The 14,879-nt window shown below is 44.0% G+C and overlaps 1 protein-coding gene across 2 annotated transcripts in view; it reads right to left on the bottom strand.

Annotated features, from left to right (window-relative positions):
• Window positions 1–14,879, bottom strand: part of IGF2BP2 (insulin like growth factor 2 mRNA binding protein 2) — a 59,755-nt gene that overhangs the window by 21,772 nt on the left and 23,104 nt on the right. For both annotated transcript variants that reach the window (XM_079976880.1, XM_079976881.1), the window contains exons 3-4: window positions 4,365–4,413; window positions 1,133–1,184 (exon numbers count right to left, since the gene is read on the bottom strand). In XM_079976880.1, the coding sequence (XP_079833006.1) occupies window positions 1,133–1,184; window positions 4,365–4,413 (101 nt within the window). The remainder of the gene's footprint in view (window positions 1–1,132; window positions 1,185–4,364; window positions 4,414–14,879) is intronic.

Genomic DNA, 14,879 nt, shown 5'->3' on the forward strand with positions numbered 1-14,879 from the left:
TATCCAGTGCTTCTGGTTTTATGCTGAAAACCTGCCTCCAGGCCAATGTATGAACCCCAACTGAGTTTTCTTCATATTTCAATAGAAAGACACTATGAATATTAGGTAAACCAAGGAAATGCAGATCATTCTCAATATCACACACGAATACAGTGCACTACTACTGCCCAAGTTCCAACAAATACAAATAAGCACATGGTATATTGTGGGGTGGGTATGCCTTCTATTTTCCCTATATCTAGACTAATCTAAATGCTCCAGAACTAATAAGATAGCAATTCTCTTGCATCCTCTCAGATACACATATGTGCTCAGCTGTGTGTGGTTAAGTGGTCTAGACAGCAAAGGGGGAAAGGCCAGGAATGTGGAAATCACTTGGCTGTCATAATGTGAAACTATCAGTCTTTGTAACGTCTTTGGCGTGTGGTCATCCGCAGATTCTGACTTCTGGCTTGAAGTTTTTAATGCTGAGAGTGTCAGAACCCTGCAGCTTGAAGGAAGAGGCCTAATAGTTTATTTGATCTGCCACTGTTGCAGAAGCAAGCAAGCAAGCAAGCAAGCAAGCATTTTAGTATCTCAGGCTCCCTGAAAGAATAACACAACTGATTTAAAAATGCAGTAGATAAATCAGTACTCTTGCATCCAGCAAGACTCTCCTTCAGAGGATTTGGGGATAAGAAAGTGGATGTACGTTTGCTTTGAATCTCGTGTCAATCACACAAGCTCAATAAGTGTTCTCCCAACAGCTAGACACTTCACACATAACTGTGTTTCTCCTGTGCCAATACACCTGTGTGTCAACACCAACTTGTGAAGTGGCTATTGGATAAGCTTTTCTTCAGTGATTACCCTGAAGTCCAGAATAATTCTATGTTTAGGGGGTGCTTCAAGACAATTTTTCCTATACATGTTACATATTTATACCCTATTAAAATACGTCCCTGTAATTTATTGCACGGGAGACAGCAAGGACGCACATTACTCCAGAGTACTATGAAGCAGATGTTTAATAAGTACAACAGTCCCCGTGAAATGAATCATTTCTATATAAGCACTTAAAGCTATAAGAAAGGCTCAAGATGCCTGAATAAAAACCAATGGCAAGAGTGAGAGTAGCAAGACATTTCCTTACCTTGTTCCACATTCTCTACTGTCCCATGCTGAGCTAAAAGACCATCTAGTACCTGAAAGAGAAACCAGGATGTACTACGTGAGGGGAAAATAGGGGATGAATGAGGCACAAATTTTGTCTCAGAACATTCTCACCATAACAAACCAGTGATCAATGCATGTATCTTAGGCTCCAAGCCTATGGGAAGAGACAATTGTTTCATCAAGGATTTCAGAGCCGTAATAATGTCTGAATAATTTGCCTTTACCTTTGTAGGCTAGAACTATTCCCAACATTTGTTTAAAGGGATTTGGTGCAGTTGCAAGCATGAAATGGCTTTCTGAGGCAGAACCTAACAAAAAGACCTAGACTTCTCTCAATAATCAGTCACAGCTAGGCCAATAAATTAACCAAGGATCAGAACTGGATCAGTCATTGGCTCTAACATATATTTGGTAGCACAGGGGTGGGGAACCTCTGGTCCTTTGCAGGTTGTCAGACTCCAACTCCCATCAGGCCCAGCCAGCATGGCCAATGATCAGGGGTGATGGGGGTTGTAATCCTGCAACATCTGGAGAGCCACAGGTTCTCCACTTCAGCTGCAGCACGAAGAGGAGAGTGGGACTGCCTCAGAGACTTAGTAACTAAACCAACAACTTGCTTTTTTTAAACGTCAGCCAGGCAGGTTATTCTAAAATTATTTCCTGTCCAACAGGGAAGTCTGGCATAAGCATAACTCACTGAGGGCCTAACTGCAACATGTTGTGCATAGGGGCGAATTCAGACATGGGAGGTCTTGCTTCAGGGCATGAGATTGGGCACAAGAGGTCCTCTTTGTGCACTGCAAAAATATGGCTCTACAAAGCTGCATCGTAGTCACCTTGGCTAACAGCCATAGCAGTAAACCTCCAGGAAGCAGTAAAGTGTGACTCTTCCCTCCTAAAGAGCCACAGGCACAGATTGTCAGGAAGCACCCTTCCCAGAACTAAAAATTTAAGCTGTCCTGTTCATCCAACACCTGAAACCAGGAATTCAACCACCTGACTTACTGCCAGTGAGTCATGTGAACTTTTGTACTGAAGCAGCAAGGGGGCCTTCTAATCAGAGCCTTGTCATCGTCCTTGTGGGAATGAGGATGACTAAGAAAAACAACTAACGCCATGTAGTCATTCCTGATGCTCTGCACCCAGTGTGTAACAAGCAAGCTTATGCCTTATGACTGACAGGATCAGCATAAGAGGCCCCTTCAGCAAAAGTTCCTGTACCCCAAAAGGCTTTTTCTCACACAAAAAGATGCAATCTGGAAAAATCTTTCTATAACCTTTGAGACTAATGAACCCTAGGCTTTCACGCACGGAGGGCACCCGGCAGTCACAGGGCGGTGCCCTCAATATTGGGGGAGGCACTGCTCCCTGCCAAAAAACATTGGGGGAGCTGAAGCTCCCTGTACCTGGTGCCACTGTCTGTATTTCATTTCCCAAAACATGGACAATGCACATTGCTTACTATTTGGATCACACTGTTCTAACTTCCACTGGATTCTTTTGTTAGGATGTGGCCACCTCAAGAGGTCGTTTAAGCTGTCCTTGCTATGTGATAAACATTCCCCACCCCTCGATTTCTCCTGTTGCATTTATTTATTAAAACATTTGGATCCCACCTTTCCACTGAGAGGCCAGGGCAGCCAACATCAAACAAATAAAAATGATGTAAAGATTATTTTTTTAAAAAACCAAGCAACAAGCAAATCAGTAAAAAAAAAAAAGCAATGAAAATCACAAAGGTACAAATATGCTGGATATCTGGAAAGAGAATGGGTTTCCAATGCAAAGCGAGGTCCCTGATCACATGTTCCTCTTTCCATAGCAGCAGGCCACATATCCTATAGGGGCGTGGTTGTTGGGGTTTTATGTGTGTATGTAGGCTTCAAATATACAGTGGTACCTCAGGTTACATACGCTTCAGGTTACAGACTCCGCTAACCCAGAAATATTACCTCGGATTAAGAACTTTGCTTCAGGATGAGAAGAGAAATCGCACAGCAGCAGTGCAGCAGCAGCAGCAGGAGGCCCCATTAGCTAAAGTGGTACTTCAGGTTAAGAACAGTTTCAGGTTAAGAACGGACCTCCGGAACGAATTAAGTTCTTAACCTGAGGTACCACTGTAGTGTGAAACTAAGATTTCCCATGAAGAGAAAGGGTGGCAAGTGATCTATCTTGGGGCCTGTTTTATCCTCTATGGAGGAGGTGGCAGACAAAAACCACCTCAGCATCTGCTACAGCTGGAACACACACACAAAACACCTTTTTACCACCAACTGCCCTGTGGGAAGGATCCTGATTTGCTTTACTATATCAGTACTGTTTCCTCTTTTGTTTCATTTTTAAATTCAATTTAATGTTTCCTCTCAGCTGCTTTGGAAGGATTCTTATCCTGAAAGCCAGGATAGAAATAATTGTAATGAAATGAATGTTAAAAAACTGAATGAGATAATTAAGTCCTAAGGGGGGAACATAAGGTGCGACTGTATGTTCATAATAGGCACTGCAGGCCAGTCCCCAGTTTTATTCAGTTTTGAGAAGAAAAATCAGGTGGCTGATTTTAAAAAGCTGTAAGGGACTACAGAGACCACCTGCAAGACAGAGGTCATTAAACTCCCTTTGGGCGCTTCGGCGTGCTTCTCTGTCAACACCACTCTCCACACACCAGGGATGGGGAATCTATGGTCCTTCAGATGCAGATGGACTACATCTCCCATGGCCCTTGTCTACTGGCCATGCTAGCTGGCGGTAGTGGGGAGTTGTGAGTCCTACCACATCAGGAAGGCCACCTGGACCCTAAATCCCAATTTTGCTGAAGAACGTCTAGTCAATGGAGAAGTGGCAGCCAATGACGATTTCATTCTCTGGAGGCTGCAACACCCTGGATAACTTTAGCACAAATACGTCGTAAGCCTTTAAAAACCCATGATCTTAGCATTTTGAACCACTGCATTATATGCTGTGTATTTTTATACTTGTGGGAAAACTACATTTCTCTCTCTCTCTCTCTGCTGGAAATGTTTATGCTGCAATTTCTTTTTTATGATATTGTGGTTTTAATATTGTATTTTTTTTTATTAGATGTTGTCAGCTGCCCAGAAAACCATGTTACTGGGTGGCCTGGTTAAATGCCGTAAACAAGTAAGAAAATATACTTATTTTCTTATGGGAAAGGAGGTAGCAGGAAATAATAAAACCTTCTATACACTTACCTCCCATTGTAAATGAGGGGGAATGTTCCGGATCTGAATCTTCCTGCTCCTGTAAAGATATAAAGTCCCCAAAAGTAGAGATCACATGAGTCACAGGACAAGAAATTGCTTTCTTGACATCACACACCAGCAACTTTAGCTGAGAGATAACTAGAACAGCACAGTGAACCCTTTTTACAACCCCCCCCCCCATTTGTTCCTTAACAGTAGCCAGGTATATGAAGAGCTGGTACAAACTATAACTTCTCCATCTATTGTCTTCCAAACCCTGAAGCACAATAAATGTTTGGGATTCTCAGCAACCCAGCCTCAACAAGTAAGTGAAAGTCAACATAAGGCATGTAACCCAAAATTAATCCAAATGGATGTTGTGAAATTCACCAAGTCCTGACTGCTATACTATCTGAATTTCATCAACTGCTTTCACATCAATATATGAATAAATTACAGTTCAAGCTTATGCATATCTACTCAGAGGAAAGCCCCATTAAATTCCATGAAACTTACTCCTAGTTAAGTGTGTATAGGATTACATATTTAGTGATCCTGGCCCAAACTTGTACTGGCAGGCACACTCAAAATACAAGCTTCACTTTCCTTCATTAACAGTTGAGTGCTATGTTCATTAAGGGAGAAGCCAGGTATGGGACAATACTTTACTTACAAATGGATTGTACAGCACTATGGAAAATGCTCCAGAACCCAAATAGTTTTATCAAGCATTGGGAATCAGAAATTAGGAAGAAACTATGTTTGAGTAGTACATTTTGGCATGCACTGAACTCTAAAAAGGTAAAGGTAAAGGTACCCCTGGCCGTATGGGCCAGTCATGTCCGACTCTAGGGTTGCACACTCATCTCGCTCAAGAGGCCGGGAGCCAGCACTGTCCAGAGACACTTCCAGGTCACGTGGCCAGCGTGACTCAGCAGCATCTGGCGAGCCAGCACCAGCGCCGTACACGGAAACGCCATTTACCTTCCCGCTATAAAGCGGCACCTATTTATCTACTTGCACTTAAGGGTGCTTTCGAACTGCTAGGTGGGCAGGAGCTGGGACCGAACGACGGGAGCTCACCCTGCCGCGGGGATTCGAACCACCGACCTTGCGATCAGCAAGTCCTAGGCGCTGAGGTTTTACCCACAGCGCCGCCCGCGTCCCTGCACTGAACTCTACTGTCGCAGTAAACAGGCAGTAAAGCTGAGGTGAGACCCAATTTAAAGGCAAATTACACAAAAGGTGTGACAGTCAGCACCCAGTAAATCCTCACCACTGGGATGCTTTCATAAACACCCCCAACCCCAGGGCACCATTTGGGGAAGGCAAGAGGAGGCTGTCCCCTCCCTCCTGTGTTTCAGACAATGTATGACTATTCCTCAGAACTTTTAGGGGGTTTTCGAAAGAGTGCTGGAATTCTTTTCCTTCTCTATTAATTGTGAAATTAGTGACTGAAATTAAGTGAAGCATGGGAGCCACTGCATTCCTCATTCGTAAATGCGAGTCACTTCCTTTTTATTGGAGAAGAATGTGGAGCAGCTAGAGGGAAAGACAGTGGCCTGAGTGTTCAGGTTGGACAGGCCGTTCCCATCTGGTTTGCCCCTGCGCTGGGTTTTTGTGGAGCGCTGCCTAGCCTAAAGCCTGGGGGTTTAGAACTGGCCCCTGCATTAAAACAAGCTAACAAGTAAAGACTGACTTTCAAACCTTCTAACACACGGAAAGGGCTTCACAAAAATTATGAGCTCATAATAGAAAATTAAACTGGGTAGGTGCAGGAGTATTAACCCCCTGAGCCATTTCACACACGGGTATTGGAAAAACCATTTATGGCTGTGTATACCATCTGCTGTTGCTTTTTAAAATTATGTGGCTTTTGTGTGTTTGTGTGTGTTTATTTGTAAACCAATGTTGTTGTTTTTCAATAATAATAATAATAATAATAATAATAATAATTAAATAAACTGCATATAGAAGTACTTTGACAGATGATAGATGTGTGAACATTGCACAAGAACATGCACACCCATCGAAACAAACTTGTCACAATGTTTATATACAATAGAATGCATGGATATTCTTTATAACCCTGTACAATCATTGAGGAAAAATGTGGGCTGCCAGTTTAGGGTTGGGGAAAGTGGGGGAAGATTCTTATCAAGCCTGGACTGGAGGCCTCAACAAAGTGAAGATTAAATTGCAAAACAAACAAACAAACAAACAAACAACTAATTTATTTTAAGACCATTTGTTGCAGCTCCATCTCCTTCGGTGAGAAGCAGTGATTGCCTGTGTGTTAACAGGAATAATAATAATAATAATAATAATAATAATAATAATAACCGTATTTTTCGCCCCATAGGGCGCACCGGCCCATATGGCGCACCTAGTTTTTTGGGGGGGAATAAAGGAATTTTCCCCCCTTTATTTCCCCCCCCCCAAACCAGGTTGGGGAATCCAAACCAGGTCGGGGAACAGCGGGATGGCGGCGCTCCGCCTCCTCGCTGTCCCCCGAGCTTTTGGGGCTGCCCGATATCTGCACGAAGCCCGGGATGCGCTGTGCAGCGTGCCTCAGGCTTCGGGATGCAGGCTGCTATCCGCAAGCCTTGGGAGCCCGACGGGAACTCCTGCGGAGCTCCTAAGGCTTTCGGAGAGCTTCCTGAAGCCTGGAGAGCGAGAGGGGTTGGTGCGCACCGACCCCTCTCACTCTCCAGGCTTCAGCGAAAGCCTGCATTCGCCTCATAGTACGCACACACATTTCCCCTTCATTTTTGGAGGGGAAAAAGTGCATCCTATAGGGCAAAAAATATGGTAAAAAGAATTATTTATACCCCACCCATCTGGCTGGGCTTCCCCAGCCACTTTGGGTGGCTTCCAACAAAATATTAAAATACAGTAATGCATCAAACATTAAAAGCTTCCCTAAACAGGGCTGCCTTCAGGAAAAGCAATGTGCTGATATTACTTCTGTGTCAGCCTTCCCCAACCCAGCACCCTCCAGATGTTTTGACCTACAACTCCCATCAGCCACAGGCAGCATGTCTGCAGTTGAAATCCAGTGAAGCTGAATGTCGGATAATTCAAGACATCTAAAAGTAATCACTTTTTCCTGTAGCGCATAATTAAACTAGGGAGCTTGCTCCCACGGGGGGCAGTGATGGCCACCAATTTGGATGGTTTTAAAAGAGGATTAGACAGCTTCATGGAGGATAAGGGTATCAATGGCTCTTGAGCCTCGTCAGGCTTCTGAACACTAGTTGCTGGAAACGGCAGGAGGGGAGAGAGTTCTTGTGCTTGGGGCCTGCTTGTCGGTTTCCTGCAGGCCTGTGGGTGGCCACTGTGAGAAGAGGATGCTGGGACAGATGAGCCATGGGCCTGATCCAGCAGGCTCTTTGTATGTTCTTATTAAAACATATGCAGGGCATTGGGCTGGAGAAGCTGTCCTAGGTCACAGGTGGGATGCAGAAGCCATGGATGCTACTAAAGAGACACAACATGCTATTGTGCATTCCCCAATTCACATGCAATAGATTTGCTGTGCAAATATTACTTTCACTGAGGAAATCCTATGTTTTCCACATCGGGGGCTTTCAAACCTGCTAGCCCAAGGCCCAGTTGGCTGAAAATGGCTGAGGCCTTCTGGTCTCAAAATGGTGGTAGATGTAGGAAGAGTCTGCACACAATTATTGACATAACTTTCTACTAATTTCTAATCCATCTCTGCAAATTGCTATATTCTTTGCCACAGTGGCAATGAGTTCCACCGTTCATCTTTCCTCAAGCCAAGTGCAGACATTTGAAGGTATTGTGGCTTTTTGGATCCAGCGGGAAAGGCTTTTCTTTTGTACTTTCACCTTTCCATCCCCATATGCATCCCAAAGTATTGCTACCCATCCTCTGTAATTTCCTCTCCCATTCTCTTTCCACACTGAGATAATCCCCTATATCCTCCTCCCCAAAGGAAACAACAACACTTGCCAGCTTCTTCATCCCTCCTCCCTGGTCCTGTTACATTCAGTTCTTTCTCCTATATCAGCTTTCGTCTCTTGCCCCCTTCCAGCAACAGAGAAGCTCTATCAGAGATCTTCCTCCTATGCGTAACGGAACAGTTGCCAACAACCTTGCATGAGCCAAAAGACAAGTAAACAGGAGTGAGCAGCTGAAATTGGCTGGAGGGGGGGGGGTATTCTGCTGAATCTCTTCTAGTTTCTCACACTGGGGAGTGGGGAAATCATAGAAACATTTGCCTGTGCCACTGGGTCAAAAGAGACACAACAGTAGCCACAGGCAGAGTGTTTGCATGTGTCAATGTTCTACCCACACACTGTACCATAAATGCACTTTCGTTATGTGAGCCACCCCTTTCGCCTTTATGGCTAACACACCAGCAATATTTGACACTCCAGGTACCTTCTATGAACACTGACTTCTCATTCTACCAGATTACAAAAGGTGAGTTAACTTCCTCACAGGTTCTGCAGCCAATCCCAAATTTTGATAATTGCATTCTCTCTCCTGACAGCAGCAGTGCTCATTCAGGGAAAACTAAAACATAATTCCCCAACAGCAAGGTAAGTGCTCAAGCGCAGTCTGAACTGAAAATTCAGGTTCCACTTTAATTTTCTCAGAAATCAAATGTATCCAAACAATGCAAAATGTCTTTATACAGTGACAGAAATATTAGTGCAAATGGTAAAACATGAAGCCAGTGGCAAATCCAATTTTCTGCCTGCCAATAATTCACTGAACATTAATCCTCTCATGGATTTCTATGTGGGGTAAATATACACCATGTTTCGTCATCTGCTACAATGGAGAAGACTGGCCAACATTCCCATTCATGTGACTCAGAAGTCCAAATCCTTAGAGTCTTATTCCACATGTCTGCAGTACAGGGGGATGTGAGACAGGATAGCCAACTCTGTCAGTGGCCAATCCATCTGGCTGTGAAATACTTATATAACTATAAAGAATTGGTGACCTGCATCTGCTTCTTTGCCTTTTCCCTCCTCATCTCCTTTCCCCATTTTGTACCATGTCTATTAGTTTCTGCTCACAGTTACACAACTGCCATTGTTTTCTAGCTGCATATACACCATACATTTAAACCACACAAAGCACCTTACTTCCTCAGAAGAATCCTGAAATTACCCACTAGAGCTACTGTGATGGGATGATGAGCTGCTTGTGCGTAAAAGCTTAGTCCCTCAGAGTTTGCTCAGCTTAGCAAGACTCTGTCTTTAGCGGAGCCCTTAAGCGTGGCTCCCTCAATCGCTGGCAGTATCCGACAGTGGGCGTTTACGGAATCTACTCCAGCATAAAAGCTCCTTGACGGAAACGCGTCGTCTGGATTCTCGGCGCGACAGTTTCCGGCGAGGAGTGGGTGTACCTATGGGAGGACCTGAGACTTCTCCGCTGTTATCGCTGGAAGACTCCCTGAGCCATTCCTTCGTTTCTCTCTCTCTCCCCCTGCTGGTGCCTTCCTCCGCTGCTGAGTCTCTCCTGACTTCTGAGAGACCCTCCACCTCCTGCCTTTCCGATGGCAGTTCCCTGACAGCTACCATCCTCAGTACCCTCAAACTACAGTTCCCAGGAGTCTTTGGGGGAAGTCGTATCCTTTAAAATGCTAGCACACTTTTTTATGCTTTAGTACTTTTGCTTCCCCAAGTTGTTTCAATGCCTGGTAGATTTTCAGTTCATTTCTCAACTCTCCAGTACATAAAACAAATGATACCACATGCACCATTCATTCATTCATTCATTCATTCATTCATTCATTCCCTGCCCATCTGGCTGGCCACCATGCTTATTGCCTGTGAAATACATTCATTATATTTTCTTGCTTGCAAGGAAGGTAAGCAGCCCTTGAAACGATTAAGGACGCTTCTAGATTGTAGCTCTTTTCAGAGAGGTTAGATCAGATGCCAGGCAAAATCAGGTTATGCAATTACAGTTGATTGGGAGCTCTTGGCCAACAGACCCACTGGAAAGTGTGGGATAATACTTGCTTTGAAATATCATTTAACCTCTCTGCAAACAAATCAGAACAAATGCTCATTAAATGGCCAATGTCATCTTATCTCCCTGCAAACTAATTAGGATGAATGCTCAATAAGGAGGTCATCTGGAAGAGACTAAAGACTCAAAGAGAATCACAAGCACAACTCCTGAAGCAACAGAAACTCATCTAGAACCTATGCTGAATCCCATTGTTCCAAACCAGACAACATTTCAGAGGTTAAACTAGGATTTTGACAGCAGTTTACCTTAGATTCATGAGAGGAAGCAGTTTCAAAAGCCCCATCAGTAACCTACTCTACATTGTATCATGTTGAAATAGGTAGTGTGGAAACATTTCATTATCAGCAAAAGCTGTATATCTAGGTTTGATGACTCTGCGAAGTGTTGCTAACTGCCAAGAGGCAAAGCTTCACACTTTAAGTCACATATCAGTGTAATGGCACTGGTTTCAAATTATGTTGGCAAAGGACCAGCCTAATGCAGTCCAGGCCACATTCAGTCTTAATTTTGTCCTTGTACAACCCAGCAGGAAGGAGGATGGGGTCAAAACTAGAAGTATTTGGTTGTCCACCTGTTGCTGGTCTCCCTGCCTTCCACCCTACCAGTTGCAATGGGCACTAGCCACCACTCCAAATAACTTAATTTGGTTTTAAGCTGGCAAATGAAGGGTCATGAAAGGAGAGCAGAAATGAAGACTGGAGGGAGAGGGAGAGATTAGCTAAAGGCAAACACAGTCAAAATGCTGTTAGGGCTTTCTTACCACTCATTCAAGTGGGTGTGTTTTCTATGGTTTTAACATTCAATGCCAGCTCTCACAAGTTTAGCCTGACTCAAAAGATCCATCACTGTGGAAACGCAAGGGCAATGTCAAGGTGCAAGCATGAGTCCATTTGCATCACCCGTGAGATGGAGGCTTCTAAACAACACAGGAAAACAATGAAAGCACCTGTTTTAGTGTTGCATCAGATGAATCAATAAACTCTGCTCAAGCATAGTTCCCATTACTCAGCCAGAAGCAGAGTATGAAAAGTAAACAAGCACAGCCCACCACACTGGAACACCACCCAAACTACCCCTTCCTCCAAATCACCCCAGTGCTACCTCACTCACTCCTTGCTGAAGGTCTGCCAAAATAAACAAACCTACAAGTCGTAAATGAATACATTGGGTAGCAATGTTCAGCCTAGGCTTCTCCGGATTCTGCATACTCTGTAATAGATGTGTCGTGAGAGAACCTGGGATCACTTCCCCTCCATCAGAGTTACTAGTCCAAATGTTGTTTGACTCCAACTCCCATCAGCCCAAGCTAGGAATGGTTGGAATTGTAGTCCAATTAATGACTGGAGGGCCACATGTTTCCCATCCCTGCTGTTGAAGTACTAGAGGGAAACTGTTGCTCTACTTGCTTTCCTGCACATACAGAGTTGCCTATCAGAGTTAGAGAAAGCAAAGCTAGAGGTATCACTGACCCAGTGACAGGTATTACTTGATGAGGAATGGGCAGTAATAAATCTTCGATATAAAGAACTCAACATGTGATCTGAGTCACCTCTTGAATAAGACCACACGTCCATCCTTCTAACTTGTCACTGGAGGGAAGCATTTCTCGAAAACACCAGCAGAGAAAAGAAACACAAGGCACCACCCATTTTAAAATAATTTGTAGCGGAGAGTTGCACACTGTTAAAGTCTATTTGTTCCACACTTCAGCCCCCTCCAGGCTTCTTTTACAACGTCTGTAGCAGCAGCAGCAGCACAGATTACATGGTGTGAAAATAAAATCCAAAAATAAACCAGTAAGGCAATTTTTTAATTTTTATTTTAAATTCAGCTAAGGCCTCCTGGAAAAGTTGGAAATTGATGGAACTGTTGCAGAAAACTGGGGGGGGGGGGGGGAGAATCCAAACAACAACTATGGGTTTGAGTTTTACCGCATTGCAAGTGGAGCCGAAAAGAATGATAAAAGACTTTAGACAGAACTGTTTTCTTTCATGTGGCAAGTGAGAGGTATTTAATAGTTTTCAGCTTGATGACAATGCCTATAAGGAGAATAGTCTTGACTGATCAATTTGAAGCATACCGAACACCTGGCAAAAATGTTACATATAGGTTCTTTATTAGTGCTCAGAGTGAAGCACAAGTCCATACGTGACCAATTTAAAACTTTTAGCACAAACTTGTGAATTGGGGGCAGTGGGCTGTGTGAATCACTTACTAAAGATTGTATCGTGAGATCAAGAATGAGATCAAGATTACTGAGAGAGAATTATATAACCCTGGAATGTTCAATAGATGTATGCAGGGCAGCAGCAGCAGCAAAGCAGTGGAGGAGACTGAGTGACAGCAGAGAAACAAATGGGCTCTCTAGTACAAAAAAGTACTTTTTTTAAAAAAAAAAAAAAAAGGACAGTCAGGTTCAGGGGGAGCCCCAGCACTAAAACAGAGTATGCAGAAGTAGCAAAGGCACACTATGTATGCCATCAGCACAAATTCCTCTACATCTAGGAAAGAAGGACGAAAATGTGGCTAATGGAAATGTATTATCCAAGTGTGTGCTCAAGACACACCTTTCAGTAAACAACTCTAATCACAATGCGACAAACTCTTCACAATGCAACTCCAAAGCGTCCCTTCCCCCTTACTCTAGAAATGCACACAAAGCACATCCATTGATAAATCCTAACAGCACACCTCTTTCCCCCACCACAGAGCTGCAAATTCAGTGCCTCTCCCTATCCCAGAAGTCAGGAAATATAAAAGCATTTGCTTGGAGGAGGGGACCCCAAAAAAAGAACATAGGATACTACCATAGGAGATCAGTGGTTCATCTAGCTCAGCACTGACAGTGGCTCTCCTTGCTAGCCACACACAGAAATACTGGGGAGTGAACCTGGGACCTGACCACTGAACTACATCCCATCCTTACACCCCACCGCATTTAGAGAGATAAGCAGCATGCATATTGCAACTGGGCATGAGCATCTAGGCAGTGACTACCAACAAGGTCTGCCCTAACAGACCACTGCACACCAGTCTCTTAAAAAAAAAAGTTTGCTCTCCTGCAAGAGAGACAGAACATATCTCTTGAGGAGAGAACAGTGAACCTCAGGTGGTTTGATTTCAAAGTCATTTTCTATCCTGCCACAAGAGGGCACGCAGCATCTTGAGCATGAGAATATGGAGATGGGCATGCTTTCCTTCCCCACTCCCATCTGCAGTGAGAAACCCGGTCTACTTGTATAGGCTCCCCACACATTTAAGTACTCTGGGAAACCAGCTAAAATGCTCAACTGAAGCAGGCTCCACACTGCAAACAGTCGCCATTCAGCTCGTGGCAGGTGGCAACAGTGGGATGAGCACACTTGGCCCTCATTCCAACTTTCTGCAATGTTGATCACATGGAAAAGCACTCCTGGAAAGGACTAATGTCTGCAGAGAAAAGTGTCTCAGCTTAACAAAACAGATACATACATACTTCCCAGTTTCCTTTGCTATCCTTTTGAGGAAGACTCAGTGGTAGAAGACATACTTCTGCATGCAGGAGGCCTTCTCCAGGAAGGTCTGGGGAAGAGTGTTCTTTTCTGAAATCATGGAAAACTGCTGCCACTTGATGTGCACTGTTCTAAGCTAGATGGACCAATGGCCTGGCTCCTTGTCATGACTTCTCTAAAGGCACTGACGTAGCCTTCATTCAGCTGATGCACCCATTCACTATCAAGACAGAGATATTCCAATACGAAGGGAAGCTGCAAAGAAGAGGAAAGCTATGAAAAGATCCTTTTTCATGTGCCCATCTACAGAACAATGCATAGCTCCCATCCAGGCCCAGACAGCTTGCTAGGAATGATAGGAGGAGGAGTCTGAAATCACAGGGCATGCTGGCCAGCTGCATAGCAGTACTGAAGACACTTAAGGAAATGAGTCAACCTCCACGCCATCTGCAGAGGCTGACAGTCCTACAGTGGAAGCATCCACAAATAAACAGGTCCAAAGGGCAAGAGGAAGGGGATGAGGAAACTATGCAAATCAATCCTTCTAGATTTACTATCAGGAGGTTTTATTTATTTATTTATTTTAAAAGCTATCTCTGAGAAGCGCATGCAGGGGGAGGGGTTATTGATGGAAGGAGGTTCCTTTTGCTAGCTCCTGGGCTTCCCAAGTTATATTCCACAGATAAAACATCAGCATGCCATCTGAGCTTTTCTACTATTTTGGTAGCATGTTTCACTGTATAAAATGACTTTACAAAACTTCTCCGTTTATCCTCAGAGACGCGGGTTTTTTTCCTGGACAGCAAAGATTGTTTTGGCAGAGAAAGTAAGTAAGAAAGAAAATGATTACAGTGGTGCCTCGCAAGACGAAATTAATTCGTTCCGCGAGTTTTTTCATCTTGCGATTTTTTCGTCTTGAGAAGCACAGACTTTGGAAAAGCTTCAAAAATCACCAAAGTCTTCAAAAACCTCAAAAAAGGCTACCACACCGCGTGCTATGAGTTGCTCCTCG

Source organism: Podarcis cretensis, assembly GCF_951804945.1.
Source record: "Podarcis cretensis genome assembly, chromosome: 5".
In the NCBI taxonomy this organism is placed as follows: Eukaryota; Metazoa; Chordata; class Lepidosauria; order Squamata; family Lacertidae; genus Podarcis; species Podarcis cretensis.